At 38.1% G+C, this 15,079-nt stretch overlaps 2 protein-coding genes across 14 annotated transcripts in view; one reads left to right on the plus strand and one right to left on the minus strand.

The window, feature by feature from the left end:
• PTPN13 (protein tyrosine phosphatase non-receptor type 13) overlaps positions 1-14,229 on the plus strand; it is a 235,696-nt gene extending 221,467 nt beyond the window's left edge. For all 12 annotated transcript variants that reach the window (XM_067736501.1, XM_067736502.1, XM_067736506.1 and 9 more), the window contains 7 exons: positions 2,535-2,641; positions 4,179-4,327; positions 6,162-6,252; positions 8,299-8,636; positions 10,100-10,315; positions 11,132-11,194; positions 13,518-14,229. In XM_067736501.1, the coding sequence (XP_067592602.1) occupies positions 2,535-2,641; positions 4,179-4,327; positions 6,162-6,252; positions 8,299-8,636; positions 10,100-10,315; positions 11,132-11,194; positions 13,518-13,613 (1,060 nt within the window). In that variant the 3' untranslated portion in view covers positions 13,614-14,229. The remainder of the gene's footprint in view (positions 1-2,534; positions 2,642-4,178; positions 4,328-6,161; positions 6,253-8,298; positions 8,637-10,099; positions 10,316-11,131; positions 11,195-13,517) is intronic.
• The window catches only part of SLC10A6 (solute carrier family 10 member 6), a 48,784-nt gene continuing 34,254 nt past the window's right edge, over positions 550-15,079 (minus strand). Inside the window, exons 8-9 of one of the 2 annotated variants that reach the window (XR_010943114.1) lie at positions 10,679-10,768; positions 550-2,270 (exon numbers count right to left, since the gene is read on the minus strand). The gene's annotated coding sequence lies outside the window, so the exon portion shown is untranslated. Of the gene's footprint in view, positions 2,271-10,396; positions 10,769-15,079 lie in introns of those variants that run through there. The other variant, XR_010943115.1, reaches the window with a different exon arrangement.

The following is a 15,079-nucleotide window of genomic DNA, read 5'->3' on the forward strand; positions in this document are numbered from 1 at the left end:
AAGAGAGAAAATGAGAGGGTGAGAGCAACCCCATGTCAGTTGGGAGGCAAACTGGTAGAGATTAAGAACATGGGCTTGGAATCAGGCTGCCCAGTTTGTGTCCTGGCTTTGTCACTTACTTTGTGATCTTGAGCAAATTACCTGAGCTCATCTCTAAAACAGGGATAGTATCTGTCTACCTCCTAGATTGTGTGAGGATTAAATTACCAGTACACCTCAAGAATTTAGAGTGGGGCTTCCCTGGTGGCGCAGTGGTTGAGAGTCCGCCTGCCAACGCAGGGGACACGGGTTCGTGCCCTGGTCCGGGAGGATCCCACATGCCGCGGAGCGGCTGGGCCCGTGAGACATGGCCGCTGAGCCTGTGCGTCCGGAGCCTGTGCTCCGCAGCGGGAGAGGCCACAACAGTGAGAGGCCTGCATACCGCAAAAAAAAAAAAAAAAAAAAAAAAGAATTTAGAGTGGTATCTGGCACACAGGAACGTGCTGTGGCCCAAGGCCACACAGCTACTACCTAGAAACAGACAAATACTGGACTGCTCTGATTAAAGCTGGGGGTGGGCGGGCCGGGCCCCGAGTCTCGTCCACTTGTCCACCCCTAACCACCACCTTGCCCTAGTCCCACCCACGCAGCCCTAAATGCCTGGGACTTCACAGACTCCCTCTCTGCCAAAGAAGGTTGGCCTCAGAGTGGCCTGTTGGGAGCCTGTCTCCTGGGCATTGTGTGAAAAAATGGGGTGATGGCAGCTGACCTGTTTAAGAGTGCCGGCACGCAGGGCCACGCTCAACTTTATAACATAACTAGACTAGAACCTCAGAAGGCTTTTGCTTCCCATACTTCATCTGCTAAAAAGAAAAGAAGTCTAAACACTCTTCTGCTTGCTGACGTATATATAAACTATTTTATTTTTTAAATAACGATGAAGGGGAAAAAGGCCACAAAACAGACAAAAACAGCCTCGAAGGAACTCAAAGGACATGTAGATCTCAGAAGGGTACAGGTAACAGAAATGCCTTTGAAGGAACTCCTGCGAAGTTTATGGTGGCCCTCACTACCTGCCTGCTTTATTATTCACTCTGTCTCCCCTCTCTGCCCCTCCTAAGCCATGGTTGTGACCCGGTTTCAAGCAGAGACTTAGTCAACTCTGGGTTCTAACCTCCTAGAGATTTGCTTGGGGACAAGGAAGTCCATGTATCAACCACAGGCCCCACTGCAGGAATGGCTCCCTGAGACCTCACAACCTGTGGCTGGTCAGGGTCACTGGGGGGTGAAGACAGGGTCTATGAACCCACAACCCAGCCAGCTGTTCCAGGTGTTTGGCACATAGGTAGTCCAAGTATCTCTCATTGTGACCTAATTCAGAATAGTGTATCTTACAATGATACGTGTCATAGGTTCAAAGAACTGTAGTACATTCCCTTCAACCTAGCAATTTTATTTCTAAGAATTGATCCTACTACTGTATGTATGCAGATGTTTCTATAAGAATATTTATTGCAACATTGTTTATAGTAGTAAAAAACCCTAATAGACACAAAATAAATTAGGGTGTACTCATACAATGAAATACTAAGCAGCTGTTCAAAAGAATGAGAAAGAAGGGAGGATCCTTATGGGAGGATCTCCAAAACATATCCTTCCAAACAAAGCATACTTGCTAGAAGACCAAGAAGACCTCATGGATGCAGAACTTGCAAATTACATGTTAACTGTGATGTACAATTAGTTGGAGCAGAGGAAAGCATCCACCATAAAAGCAGCATAATTGCTGTCCTGTTACAATGTTTTGGGAGCATTAGTGCATGTCCTGCCTTAATGGTGTATAATAATGTCATCAGACAAAATGTACTCTGCTTTGTTCCCCTGAGTATCAGAAAGTTTAAAATGTATTCAGGCCTTTGCATTATCCTTTTTCATCTCATCTGATCGCTAAATGTTATTCTTCTACCTAGTTTCTCTTTTCTAGCCACCCACCTTACCCGAGAGATGGCATCTGCTGTGCACCCCTAGAATAATGAGAACTTGTACTGAGTTTTATTACATGGAGTGCCCAGACACCGGAGTGTCCTTTTCACCCCCAATTGTAGTGAAAGACTGATGTCCATCAGTAGGGACTTCTGTAATTAAATGAAGAATCATTCATACAGTACAATAGTAGACAGCTGTTAAAAAAAACAAAAGAGAGCTCTACTTACACAGTTGTAATCATGCATCCAAGTGGAAGGGTGGAAACAAACCACCACTTTCTCCATCCCCAAGATGACTCCTTCAACCTAAGGTTCAAAGACTTGGGATTTGTTTGAGGACAAAATTTAAACTATATTAAACAATTCTGTACCTCAGTTTAATTTATATCTATCAATAAATTTTAGGAATTGTGGATTTAAGGTTTTTTTAATCAGATAATCTATTTTTAAATACCATAATAATTGTAGTGGAAATATGTAGGACATATTTCCAAATATTCAAAGACATAATATTTCAATTTATTTTGGACACAGAACTGAAGAAAATATAAATGTGTTTTGTTGTCATAGCTTAATTCACAAGTCAGCAGAAAAGAAGACTGATGATGATGATGAAATAACATGGGGAAGTGATGAATTGCCAATAGAAGTGACAAACCACGAAGATTCCAATAAAGGCAAGAAATTTATTAGCAACTTTTTAAATCAAAAACTATAGGTAGAAAAAAAAGTGTTTGAAAATTACAGTTTTCAGAATATATGGATATGTTATTTCACCATATGTCTACATTATTAAGTTCTATACATAAAGTTAAATCACATAGACAAACATCAACATTCATTTATTGACCAGATATTTTCACAGTTATTAGGCTAAAATTCTCAGTGGCTTGGAGTAAAACATGTAAATAGATGTGTAAATACTTTAAATGGAAACAAGAATAAGAAATCTAGGAGCACATTTTATTTATAGTAAAGTAGGAAGAATAGCTCAAAGATAGGAAAATTTTTAAGAGCAAGAGTCAGTTGGTCTGTCCTCACTATTACTGCCTCTCTTGTTTTATACTGAGCCAGTAGATAAATGAAGTTCTATCCAGCGTTTTATTTCTTTTTTTTCGTATAAAGAAATGTTATATTAATGCAGTGAAAGAACACGGTTTTGTAATTTGAAGTCATTGTTGAAAGAAATTAAAGGAGTCGAATTAACACTTTTTTGACTTAGTTGGATTGTTGGTGTCAATGGCAATGCTCAAATCCTGTAACCCAGGTTCATCTCTCCAGCCTCTGAGCTCCTGTTGCATTCACACTCAGTTCTGTAAAAGTTTACAGTTATTTCATGTGATTGGATTTTGTATTCACAACTAGTCTTCGCCCCAGACAGAACTTAAGCTTCTTGAGATCCCCCAGTGCCTGGAATTACTGTTGCGTGCATAGTAGCTGCATCATCAAAATGCTTTTATCAACTGATTGATGTAATTAAAGCTACACTTGTGCAGACTATAGCAAGAAGTCTCTCCTACTTTTTTCCAGGATAACAGTTGCCTTCTGTTATCAGCATTTTCCATAGGTAGAGCAGGTACTAAATTAGACACATACCTCTTCTTAGACATTGATAGCACTTGTTTGATAAACTCCTAAAGACCCTTAGGATTTCATTTGCATGGAGAAAACTATCAAATGACAGAGATAGTGGCACTGAGTACCAAGGGTGGGTAGAGAGGGGAGAAATCAGTGTTTCTAGTGCCATGTCCCCTTGTAAGGAATTTCTGAAGCATCTCCCTTCATCTTTTCTCCATGTGCTTGGAGGCTAATTTAAATGCAAAATAAAAACAGGACTAAATACATTCTTATCAAGTAAACAGTGCCATTTGGGTCCAGAGAAGCAAAGAGAAACAATTTAAATTCCTTTAGAAGCTATGAGTAATTGACAGCCAAGAGCCTTAAGAACTCTGAACAGTCAGTGAGGTGTTCCCTTAAGGTTTGGGTACAAGGATCTTGCTATGGCCAGGATTTTCCTTTGATGATTGTAGTTATCTGCCTACTTGTTAGTTCTATTGCCTTATTAAGTCAAAGACTCTCACTTTTGTAAAAAATAGATGAGGTGAGAATAGGATAAAATTGGTTCTCTTACTGGCTAAAATTAGCTCTCTTATTGGCTAAATCAATTCTGGGGGGAATTGTTTTTTTTTTAATCAACTGCCATCTTCTTGTTAGGTCATCCCTTTCTGACAAATGAGGAGTTCACCACACTCCCCATTGTCAAAGTGCTTCCCTCCAGTAAATACACCGGTACGGAGTTGAAATCAGTCATTCGAATATTGCGGGGTTTACTAGATCAAGGAATTCCGTCTAAGGAGCTAGAGGTAAGGGGCTTTTGACAACTGTTCTTTCTCCAACAAAGTTTTCTGCAAGGTTAGGAGAAATTTTAAGAATCTTGAAAATGTCTATTACTTTACAACTTCCAACTATAAAAGTACCATCTTGTCATTTCTAGCAGTAAATTAATTTTTCTAATTAGGATCCTAATAGTATTGATTTAAAGGGATCTCTTTAGCAGCTTCGGAGCTTGATAAATCTCCCTGAAGATTATCCTCATATATAAGGCTGAAGAGTTTTTTTAAAAAGTCAAGTATCAATTCCAACCATCCACTAAACTTCATAGTTAATACACTAAAGATGTGATTCATCGTTAGCAACAGTTTTTATTTTAATACAGCTCCAAGAATGTGCCCCCCAGTTCAAAGCAGCAGTGCTTCAGAGGCCTTGCTCCTGTGGTCTTGCTGGCCCCATCCATTACTTACCACTAGGCCAAAGAATAATGTAGCACCACTGTGGTTTGGGGGTCTACCTTGCCCATCTCCCTCAAACCATCTGCTTACTTGCCCACATCCTGAGCTTTTCGTAGACCCTGAAGTGAAAGGAGCTAACTTCTACTGAGAGCTTCAACAGTGTGCTAGATGCTTTGTGTATAATGCTCAAAATATTTTAAATCCCATTGTATGGATTTGGAAACAGGTTCACAATGTTAAGTTATACTCTTTCTCTCCATTTTGCAGAAGTGATTTCTTCTTTAAGGTCTTAAGTTTAAATGTTACCATCTCAGAAACTTCCCATCACAACCCTTTATAAAGCAGATGTTTATTTTTCTGTATCACAGCAGCTTGTTAATTTCTTCAAAGCATATATCACAATATTTGTTTGTTTACTCTTTTACTGCCTCTTTCTCCCAGTAGCCTGTGGTCTCCAGGACAACCCAAATCATATCTTCTTTCTCTCTAATGTATTCCCAGCACTTATTACAGTGCCTTGCATATAGTAGGCATTTTCAATGTATATTGGTTGACTTGGATGGCTAGATGGATGGATGGATTAATTAATGAGTGAATGAAAAGTGAGAAAGAGTTGGCTTTAGAATTTAGGACTATCTTACCACAATTCTACCACGTGGAATATTCTGTGACCCCAGAGACAATAATGCAAGAAATTCTGCTCCAGCTCATTACTTTAAGCCAAAATTGTTTTCATGAATTGTGTTTTTTTTTCTAAAATGAAATTATACACATCTTTAAGCTGAAATTTAAAATTAAGATACAAACTGCTGCCTCACAAAGTTAGTTGACTACAACATGTTAAAGATATTTGCAACAATATATTTCAACAACTGATATATTGAATTAGTATTGGGATTGCAGGCTTATTTGTCTTGACAGGACATATCTGTTTCTTAACGGTCAAATTTGCCCTGATTGATAGTCAGTTTTGCACCCTGCACATTTAAAGCATTTGCAGGGGCTTCCCTGGTGGTTCAGTGGTTAAGAATCCACCTGCCAATGCAGGGGACACAGGTTCGAGCCCTGGTCCGGGAGATCCCACATGCCACGGGACAACTAAGCCTGTGCGCCACAACTACTGAGCCTGCGCTCTAGAGCCCGTCAGCCACAACTACTGAAGCCCACATGCCTAGAGCCCGTGCTCCGCAACAAGAGAAGCCACCGCAATGAGAAGCCCGCACACCGCAACGAAGAGTAGCCCCCGCTCGCTGCAACTAGAGAAAGCCCACGCACAGCAATGAAAACCCAAGGCAGCCAAAAATAAAAATAAATAAAATAATTTATTTTTAAAAAAAGCATTTGCAATCATTACTGAATTACTGTTTATCTCAACAAATTTAATTTTATTTCCACTTTTGCTTTACAGAATCTTCAAGAATTAAAACCTCTGGATCAGTGTCTAATTGGACAGACTAAGGAAAACAGAAGGAAGAACCGATATAAAAATATACTTCCCTGTAAGTTCCAATTTGGCTTCAAATCAAATGTATTTTTAATATAATTTAAACTGATTTAAAACTTATGTGCTAGTTTACCTTATCTCTCACATAAGTGTGCACACACGCAGACACACACATTCAGAGATTTATATCAGTAACAAATTTATATATACAACCTGAATTCTTTTAAAATTATCTGTGGGGCTTCCCTGGTGGTGCAGTGGTTAAGAATCCGCCTGCCAGTGCAGGGGACAAAGATTCAAGCCCTGGTCCAGGAGGATCCCACGTGCTGCAGAGCAGCTAAGCCCACGTGCCACAACTACTGAGCCTGTGCTCTACAGCCCACGAGCCACAACTACTGAGCCCATGCACCTAGAGCCAGTGCTCTGCAACAAGAGAAGCCACCGCAGTGAGAAGCCCGCGCACCGCAATGAAGAGTAGCCCCTGCTCACTGCAACTAGAGAAAGCCCGTGCACAGCAACAAAGACCCAACGCAGCCAAAAATAAATAAATAAATAAAATTTATAAAATTATCTGTGTATTCTGAAAATTGATTAGAGGCATCTTAAACATTTCTTCAGACATTGATGAATTTTTAAAGTCTTTTTAAAAATTGGAATTGGCTTCTAGATAAGCAATTTCTTAGTTCATGTGTCACAATCAAATCTATTTATTCTACTATTTTAAGTTTAGAGAAATGTCTTTGGTACATAACAACTGTATACGTGTGTGTGGCCACCATGGGACTACCAAGTTGCTTTGTTCTTTGAATTGTTTAAGATAACAGGAAGAAAAAAATAGCAATTCTTTTTACCTATATTTCACCCATTTCACCGATCAACGTGGTTTTTTAAAAAATATATATATGAATATATGTATATAGCTAAAATATTAACATCTAGCAACTTCTTATAATAATCACAAGCCACATTTACATATATAATCATGTTGGATTACATGATATGACATACTGACCTCATCTTTGCCAGGAAGTCATAAATTCAAAGATAAATAACATAACCAATAGTGACAAATCATGCAATAATAATACAATTGAATTTTTTCAATCAAGGTGGAAGACAAAATTCATTTTAGAAAACTTCCTTTAAGAATTGAATCTTAGACAGGATTTTTAAAATGGAATAGATCATGGTTTGGCATAAAGTAGGTGCTAATTGTTTCAGGCAAAAAAATGGCAGACTAGTATCTCAAAGCAGAATGGGATAAAGCCATAAATCCAAAACTACTGAGTAGATTTGTCTCCGTGGATCAAGAGATAGAAGTCAAATAATAGAAGGGCAATTGATGGAGGATTTTGAAATCTATTACTAAATGTCATAATTTGGTAATCACAGAAATAACCAGTTATATTTGAGATTGAAATGACTTCTAATGTATAAGTACATACAGATTAATTCTCTTGGATGAGATGGTTTATATACACTTTCTACTGGGGGAGCTTGGTTTGAAAATGTATTTTGACTATATGAAGTTACAATGCCTGGAGAATAAAGTGAGCTACCTTTTTATTTATTGAGTTAGTTTATTATTTTGGCCTACTTACTCAAAAGACTATAATTAGATAAGCAAGAATTAATTGTGTCAATTATAGTTGTAATAAGTACTTTAATAGTTTCACTGTAATACTAATTTTTGTTTTATGAAATAATTTTTGAAATTTTCATTCATAATAAATTTACCATTGTCATCATTATTAAAATAACAATGGAGAAGTAGCAAAGTTGTGTTTCCCTAGTTATTAAGAAGTTGTAAATGCATTCATTAATTTATTAATTTTGATTTTTTCCAAGCAAATCTATGTGAACAATATCTAATTTTTTCCAAAACTGAGTTGACATCTTAAATATACTTATAACATGAGGGAAATGTGCAAAATGATTTGACTGTACTGCAGTTTGAAAATATGCCTTTATTAAAATGTTTTTGTGATTTCATCTATGGTTATTAGGAAATTCTAATAATCTTTGACTCACCTTGTCTATAGGGCTCTTGTTTAAAAATGCATGATATAGATGGCTCTGTTTTGTGGTTGGAAATTCACAGACGATGCTACAAGAGTGCCTCTTGGAGATGAAGGTGGATATATCAACGCCAGCTTCATTAAGATACCAGTGGGGAGAGAAGAATTCGTCTACATTGCCTGCCAAGGACCTCTCCCTACAACCGTTGGAGATTTCTGGCAGATGATTTGGGAACAAAAATCCACAGTGATAGCCATGATGACCCAAGAAGTAGAAGGGGAAAAAGTCAAATGCCAGCGCTATTGGCCTAATGTCCTAGGCAAAACAACAATGGTCAGCAACAGGCTTCGACTGGCTCTTGTGAGAGTGCAGCAGCTAAAGGGCTTTGTGGTAAGGGCAATGACCCTAGAAGACATTCAGGTACGTGGATTAAATCTTTCCATGATTATGTCAATGTGTGTCTGAATAAAAGCCAGTGACTTCTTGGGTCCCATTTCAGTGGAACTAATTCCATCTACTATCCTTAATCTAATATAAGCTTAAATGTGACCCTCTTCATGAATTCTGCCAAATAGTCTCCTCCAGTATGTACTGTATTAAATGAAAATGATAATACAGGACTTTTACAGGATCAACCATCATCCTTTGCTTTGTGATAGATAGCACAGAATGGCTCAGAAGCTATGTGCTGGAAACATATTTTTCAGGTCAAACCTCTAAGTAGACTCAATAAAACTGTTTTTTAAAACCCTCTAAGTAGCAAATATTCCCCCATAAAGACAATGTATTTGGTAATATAGGAACAATTGTAGCATAAATATTTGTTATTCACATAATTCCTATTGCAGCCACCTAAGCACTGAATAAATTTAGCTTGAATTAGATAAGTGGGTATACCTTAAGTAAAGCTGCTACTGTTTCCTCACCTCCACACCCCTTCACTTTATTTCTTTCCTCCACCCAGTAATACTCAGTTTAAGTAATGTGTTTCCTATTGGCATTTTAACTTTGTTAAAGAAACAGAATAATTTTACTTCCATAGAAACAAAACTTACTGACTCAGTGTTATTGGTGGCATGTAAACATAGCCTGAGAAATTCCTTCATGATTTTTGATTTGTGGTTTTACAAAGAATTAAAGATTATACTTCCTTATTCATTTACACCAGCCTACCCATTACTTATGCTAGCACAATTGTTCAATATTCCTTAAATGACTTGCTTATTTAATCAACACATGTTTATAGAGCTTAGTTAGGCCCTGTTATGGAATATAGGGATTCAGAAGTTAACAACACAAACAAAAGGAAATCCCTGACTTCATGGACCTTACTTTCTAATGAAAAGATACTGGTGTTGATGATGCTGTGAGAAAAAAATCATCACAGGGATATCTGGGGGGAGGGAAGCATTTCAGTTAGAAAGAGCAAGTGCAAAGGCCCTGAGACTGAACTATGCCTAGTGTTTTTAAAAAACCAGAGAGGTCCCTATGGCTGGAGCAAAGTGGCCAGGAGCAAGAGGTTAGGTCTGAGAGGTAGCTGGGCCACATCATGTAGCACTTTCAAGCCACTGCAATGACTGTGGCTTTTATCTAAGGTGAATTTGAATTGGGATCATTAAAAAAAGGTTGCTATTCATATCAAAACATAAATTTGCTTTTAGGGTTTCCAAAAAGTCGTTTTTACCAATATTTAAAGTGTGGATCTAGTAACCTCGTTGATAAAGGCCCTCAGTGTGTTGTTTGATGGAGTCTGTCTTTCACTTTTCCTTGTATCTAATCCAATGGCCAAGTCAAAATTTAAAAGGACAAAATAATAATAAGAACTAATTATATGTGAACAACGTAGTATGCCTTTATCTACTTATTCTGTTGTACAATTTCAGACAGGAGAGGTGCGACATATTTCTCATCTGAATTTCACTGCCTGGCCAGACCACGCTACACCTTCTCAGCCAGACGACTTGCTCACTTTTATCTCTTACATGAGACACATTCATAGATCAGGCCCAATCACCACACACTGCAGCGCCGGCATTGGACGTTCAGGGACCCTGATATGCATAGATGTGGTTCTAGGATTAATCAGTCAAGATCTTGAAGTGAGTACTCGGAATTTTTTTTATTTATCAGTTTGTATGAATGACAATTTTCTTACTACATAGAATTGTATTTTAGTAAACGTTCAAAACTGCATAGGCCATAATCAAGAAGAAATAATACTTCAAACTTATATTTATTTTACTGGGTTTTTTGTTATTGTTACCTATAGGTGGGAAATACTTTTGTTATGCAAATTGATGCTAAATAGTCTATCTCTAAACAATTACTCCCAGTTTTTAAAATTATTACTAAGTAAACAAAGCTAATAAGAGTATAATCTTACTTAAAACCTAAATTAGTATAAATCACGCTTAGAATGTTAGAATATCTTAGTACACATAATATGTAATTAAAATCATTACCTCTTGAAGAATTTGCTAAAAACAGTTATGTCTTGCTCTTCACACTCTCATGATAATTTAAGTAGGACAAATGAAATAGTCTGTTTCTCCCTTGGGAAAATAAAAAGATCAGGAATTTTATTCTGAGCAGCAAAATGTAGGAAAAATACTTTGCCTTTTTTTTTTTTAATGGAGATATTAGAAAGTCAAATTTCAGAGGGAAGAGCATTTCTGTTGGGGATTTTCAAATAGAATAACCTTCCTAATTCTTAAAAAAAATCATAAATAAAATTATCAAATGATGGCAAAGTCAGTTCACCAACTTAATTTTGTCCAGAACAGTTTCTCAAGACTGCTAGAAGGGGAAGGAAATTGGGGTGCAGAAATCTATGTAAGCCACTCCTTAGTGAATCTTTGGGTTTCAAATTCAGTTATCCTTTTTATTTAACATACAGATTCTGTTTCCTTTGGCAGTTTGACATCTCTGATTTAGTGCGATGCATGAGACTACAAAGACATGGAATGGTTCAGACAGAGGTTAGTGTTGGCTGGTGCCTTCTAATGAAGATTTTTGTGCAAATATTTCCAGACTATCTTTTTTAAATGCTGCCTTTTAGTTTAAAAAATGAAATGCAATATCTACAATGAATAGATTACAGAGAATAGGATGGTATATTGGGGGCAAAAATTTGGGGTGGTACAAAATAGCATGTAATTAGTGGCATTCCTTCCCCATTTCCAACCTAAAAAAGAGATAAAAGGTAATCTTCTTGCTACAGAAATTTCCTGAGAGGGAATGGATTCAACAGCATTGACCAGAAGGCAGGAAGGGAGGATGGAGTTGTTTAGCTTGGAGAAGGCACTCTTGGGAAAGTGTTCATTTATCCTCTGTTTTGATCATTTTCATTTCTCTTACCTAAAGTCAAAACATGGGTTAAATCACCCACTGACCTACAGACTTGGGTCCTTCCCAGAGACTGCATTACTTAGAGTGTCTGTCTGCTCTGCATAGTTCCATTATCCTTTTTGTTTGTATTGGGGGAGGGATGTAGAAGTTAGTTTCATATATCTATAAATTCATTTATCTCTACCTCTTGAAGAATATAGAAGTTTATTACTATTTTTAAAATTTAAATTTGCCTACTTTCCCTTCATATACCTTTTTAATTCAAATTAAGTCTCCTAAGTATTAAGCTGATTCACAGTCATATTTTTCTAGGTAACAAAAACATACTGATCTGTATAAGCAGTTCTTTAGACCCAGGAAGTTCACTTGTTTAACAGATGTTTATTAAGTGCCTGCTATATGCCAGGCACTCTTCTAGATGCTTGGAGCGTATCAATGAATAAGATGAAGATCCCTGATGGAATAACAAAGATCTTCTAGTGGATGGTGATGAGGAAGGCAGACAATAAACCCATTAACTGAGTAGACGATATAGGATCTTTGAAATTAATAAGTGCTTTAGAGGGAAAAAGTAGGGTAAAGAGGATGAGTCATGGCAGGTTGGGGTGCTATTTTAAATAGAGTGGCACCACTGAGGATGTAACCCTTGAGCAAAGATTTGAAGGACGTGAAGCAGGTGGTCACGCAGATGTCTGGGGGTAAGAGCCTTTCAGGCAGACAGAACCACCTGCGAGGAGGTCCAAGGTGAGAGTGGGTCTTGTGTGTTCGAGAATAATCATGGCCAGGGTGTCTGAGGTGGAGGCAGCAGGAGGGGAAGTGCGAGAGGAGGTGACGGGGCCAGGGCCTGGGCTTTCCTCTGAGTGAGATGGGGCCATCGCAGGATTGTCTGTATAGAATGACATGATCTGACTCCCATTTTAAAGGACCACTCTGGCTGCTATGTTAAAACAAGACCAAATTGAATTAGGAAGGAGGGTGCAGGGTTAGAAGCAGGAGGTTGGTTAGGTAGCAAGCAGTGGCGGCCCAGATTGGAGTGGTGAGTGTGGATGTAGGGAGAAAAGGGCATTATGTGAAGTGTTTGCTAATGGATTGTTTGTGGCGTGAGAGAAAGTCAAGGATAATTGTGTGGAAAATGTGGGCAAATTAAAATTCAGATGGGCAAAAGGAAATAAAAGGGTTACTTGTATTCCTCTTCTTCAGAGTTGTTAACATTTTAGGCAACATTCTGAGCATTCTTTAGTGCACAGTGTGTGTGCTCACATGCACACAACTGTTTTAAATGAGATTCAACTGTAGTTATTACTGTTACTTTCCACTTAGTATACTGTAAATTTCTCCCATTTATTTTCAGGCTCATTAATTCCTTGCCAAATAACAGGAAAACTCAGATCCCTGCACTATCAACTTAGTAGAGAGTTAATTTCACTGAAAAAGTTAATTTTCAAAAACACATTGATTCTTGAAATCAAAAATATTCTTTTGTTCCAAAATATTTAAAGACAGTTATTTTGTGTAGTTTCTTGGGTATTAATTTCTTGACATTTCAAAACATCAAGACGAGTTCAATAAGTCTAGAGGAAATTTTGTAGGAAGTTTATTTTTCCATTATAAAAGCAAATCATAAAAATCACCAAAGCACAAAAAAATAGAAGTGGTCCACCCATCAGAGACAACTTCAGTTAGCACTCACCACCCACCCCCAAGGCTTCTTCCCTCCACATTTTGTCAATCTGGTTTCTGTTTCTTATAATTTTTGTGACAGTGCACAATTCTATGTCCTGCTTCTTACATTCAACCCTATGACATAATTTTTCATGTTTTCAAAAGTACTCAAGCATCACTTCCAGTAGTGGTGAAGCTATATATATATATATTCACATTATACATCTAAAGTCTTCTCTCCCTCTCTTTTTTTTTCCTCTTTTTTTTTTTTTCGGTGGGGGGGTGCTATAGGATCAGTATATTTTCTGCTATCAAGTCATCCTTTATGTCCTGACACGTCTTCAAGCTGAAGAAGAGGAGAAAGAGCAGGCCCAGCCTCTGAAATGACATGACAAGAACAGCCTTCTGGATGTCTGTCCACTTCTCTCCTAACTTCCAGCAGATGCTCCTGCTGTCTATTTAAAATAAAGATCACAGGGCAGTAAGTCCATAAAACATCATCATGCTTATTCTCCTCTACCTTAGAGGGGCATTCTTAATAACAATAAATAATGGTAAATGCTGTATTTTTACAGCTACTTTAACCTGTGATAATTATCAAAGATTTTTTTAACACTAACTGAATAATGCATATCTTAGGGATGATTAAGGCAGCATTTGACTATAGCTGACATTGTTACAAGGACACACTGAGACTATTTTTAATGCACCAATCTTGTTTATAGCGAAATTATTTTCCAGTATTTTTTAAAAACTAGAGCTATTTTATAGGGGATACTTGAAACCAGTATTTAAGCTTTAAATGACAGTAATATTGGCATAGAGAAAAAGGTAGCAAATGTTTACTATATCAATTTCTAATGTTTACTATCTAGAACTTCCTGTAATATATTTATATACTTTTTCATGAAAATGGACATATCAAATGTTTGTAACTGCATCATGTTATACATCATCTCACTTTGTAAATAAAAATACACATTAAAACATGAACAAGCCAAAAGTGTGTGCAGACAAGTTAAACATTTTCAGTGCGCTATTTTTTTTTTTTTTTTTTTTTTTTTTTTTGCTGTACGCAGACCTCTCACTGCTGTGGCCTCTCCCGTTGCGGAGCACAGGCTCCGGACGCGCAGGCTCAGCGGCCATGGCTCACGGGCCTAGCCACTCCGCAGCATGTGGGATCTTCCCGGACCGGGGCACAAACCTGTGTCCCCTGCATCGGCAGGCGGACTCTCAACCACTGCGCCACCAGGGAAGCCCAGTGCGCTATTTTTTAACAACATTCCAGGCCTCTGGGAAGGCAGGAACTTCTGGACCCCAACTTCCGTATCCCTACTGGGTGCCGGTTGTGCCAGCCACAGGCCCTGGGAGTGTTGTCAGAACTCCTGGTAGATCTTCTCCAGGCTCTGATGGTGAGGATCAAGTACTGACTAACAGTGGCTAAGAAATTCATTCTCCCTTCCTGCTGCCTTCCTGGGAGCCTGACTGGTACATAAGTCAGAATTTTCAAGTCTTAGTTGTTGTAAAACTCAGACTATCTCATGAAAGAAAACAATATCACACTACCTGGGAGGTTTATATTTGATTCTGCCTAAAGGGAAGAGATCAGCTTCAAAGAACCTGCTTCTGATTCTCAGTACTGAACGTATTTCGCTAACTCCTAATTGTGACAGCATTCCTCCACTCAGTCGTGAGTGACGCCATCCCAAGACCCCAGAAACTGCTTGGTTCCTTCTCATCAGATTGACCAATTCTGAGCTAGTTAACTGGAATTTCTGATCTTACCCAAGCGCAACGATTTTCTGGGACCTACTCCTGAAGAGCTGAGGCTATTTAAGGGCAGAAGACAGTGT

The sequence above is a fragment of the Pseudorca crassidens genome, chromosome 4 (assembly GCF_039906515.1).
Source record: "Pseudorca crassidens isolate mPseCra1 chromosome 4, mPseCra1.hap1, whole genome shotgun sequence".
Taxonomy (NCBI): Eukaryota; Metazoa; Chordata; class Mammalia; order Artiodactyla; family Delphinidae; genus Pseudorca; species Pseudorca crassidens.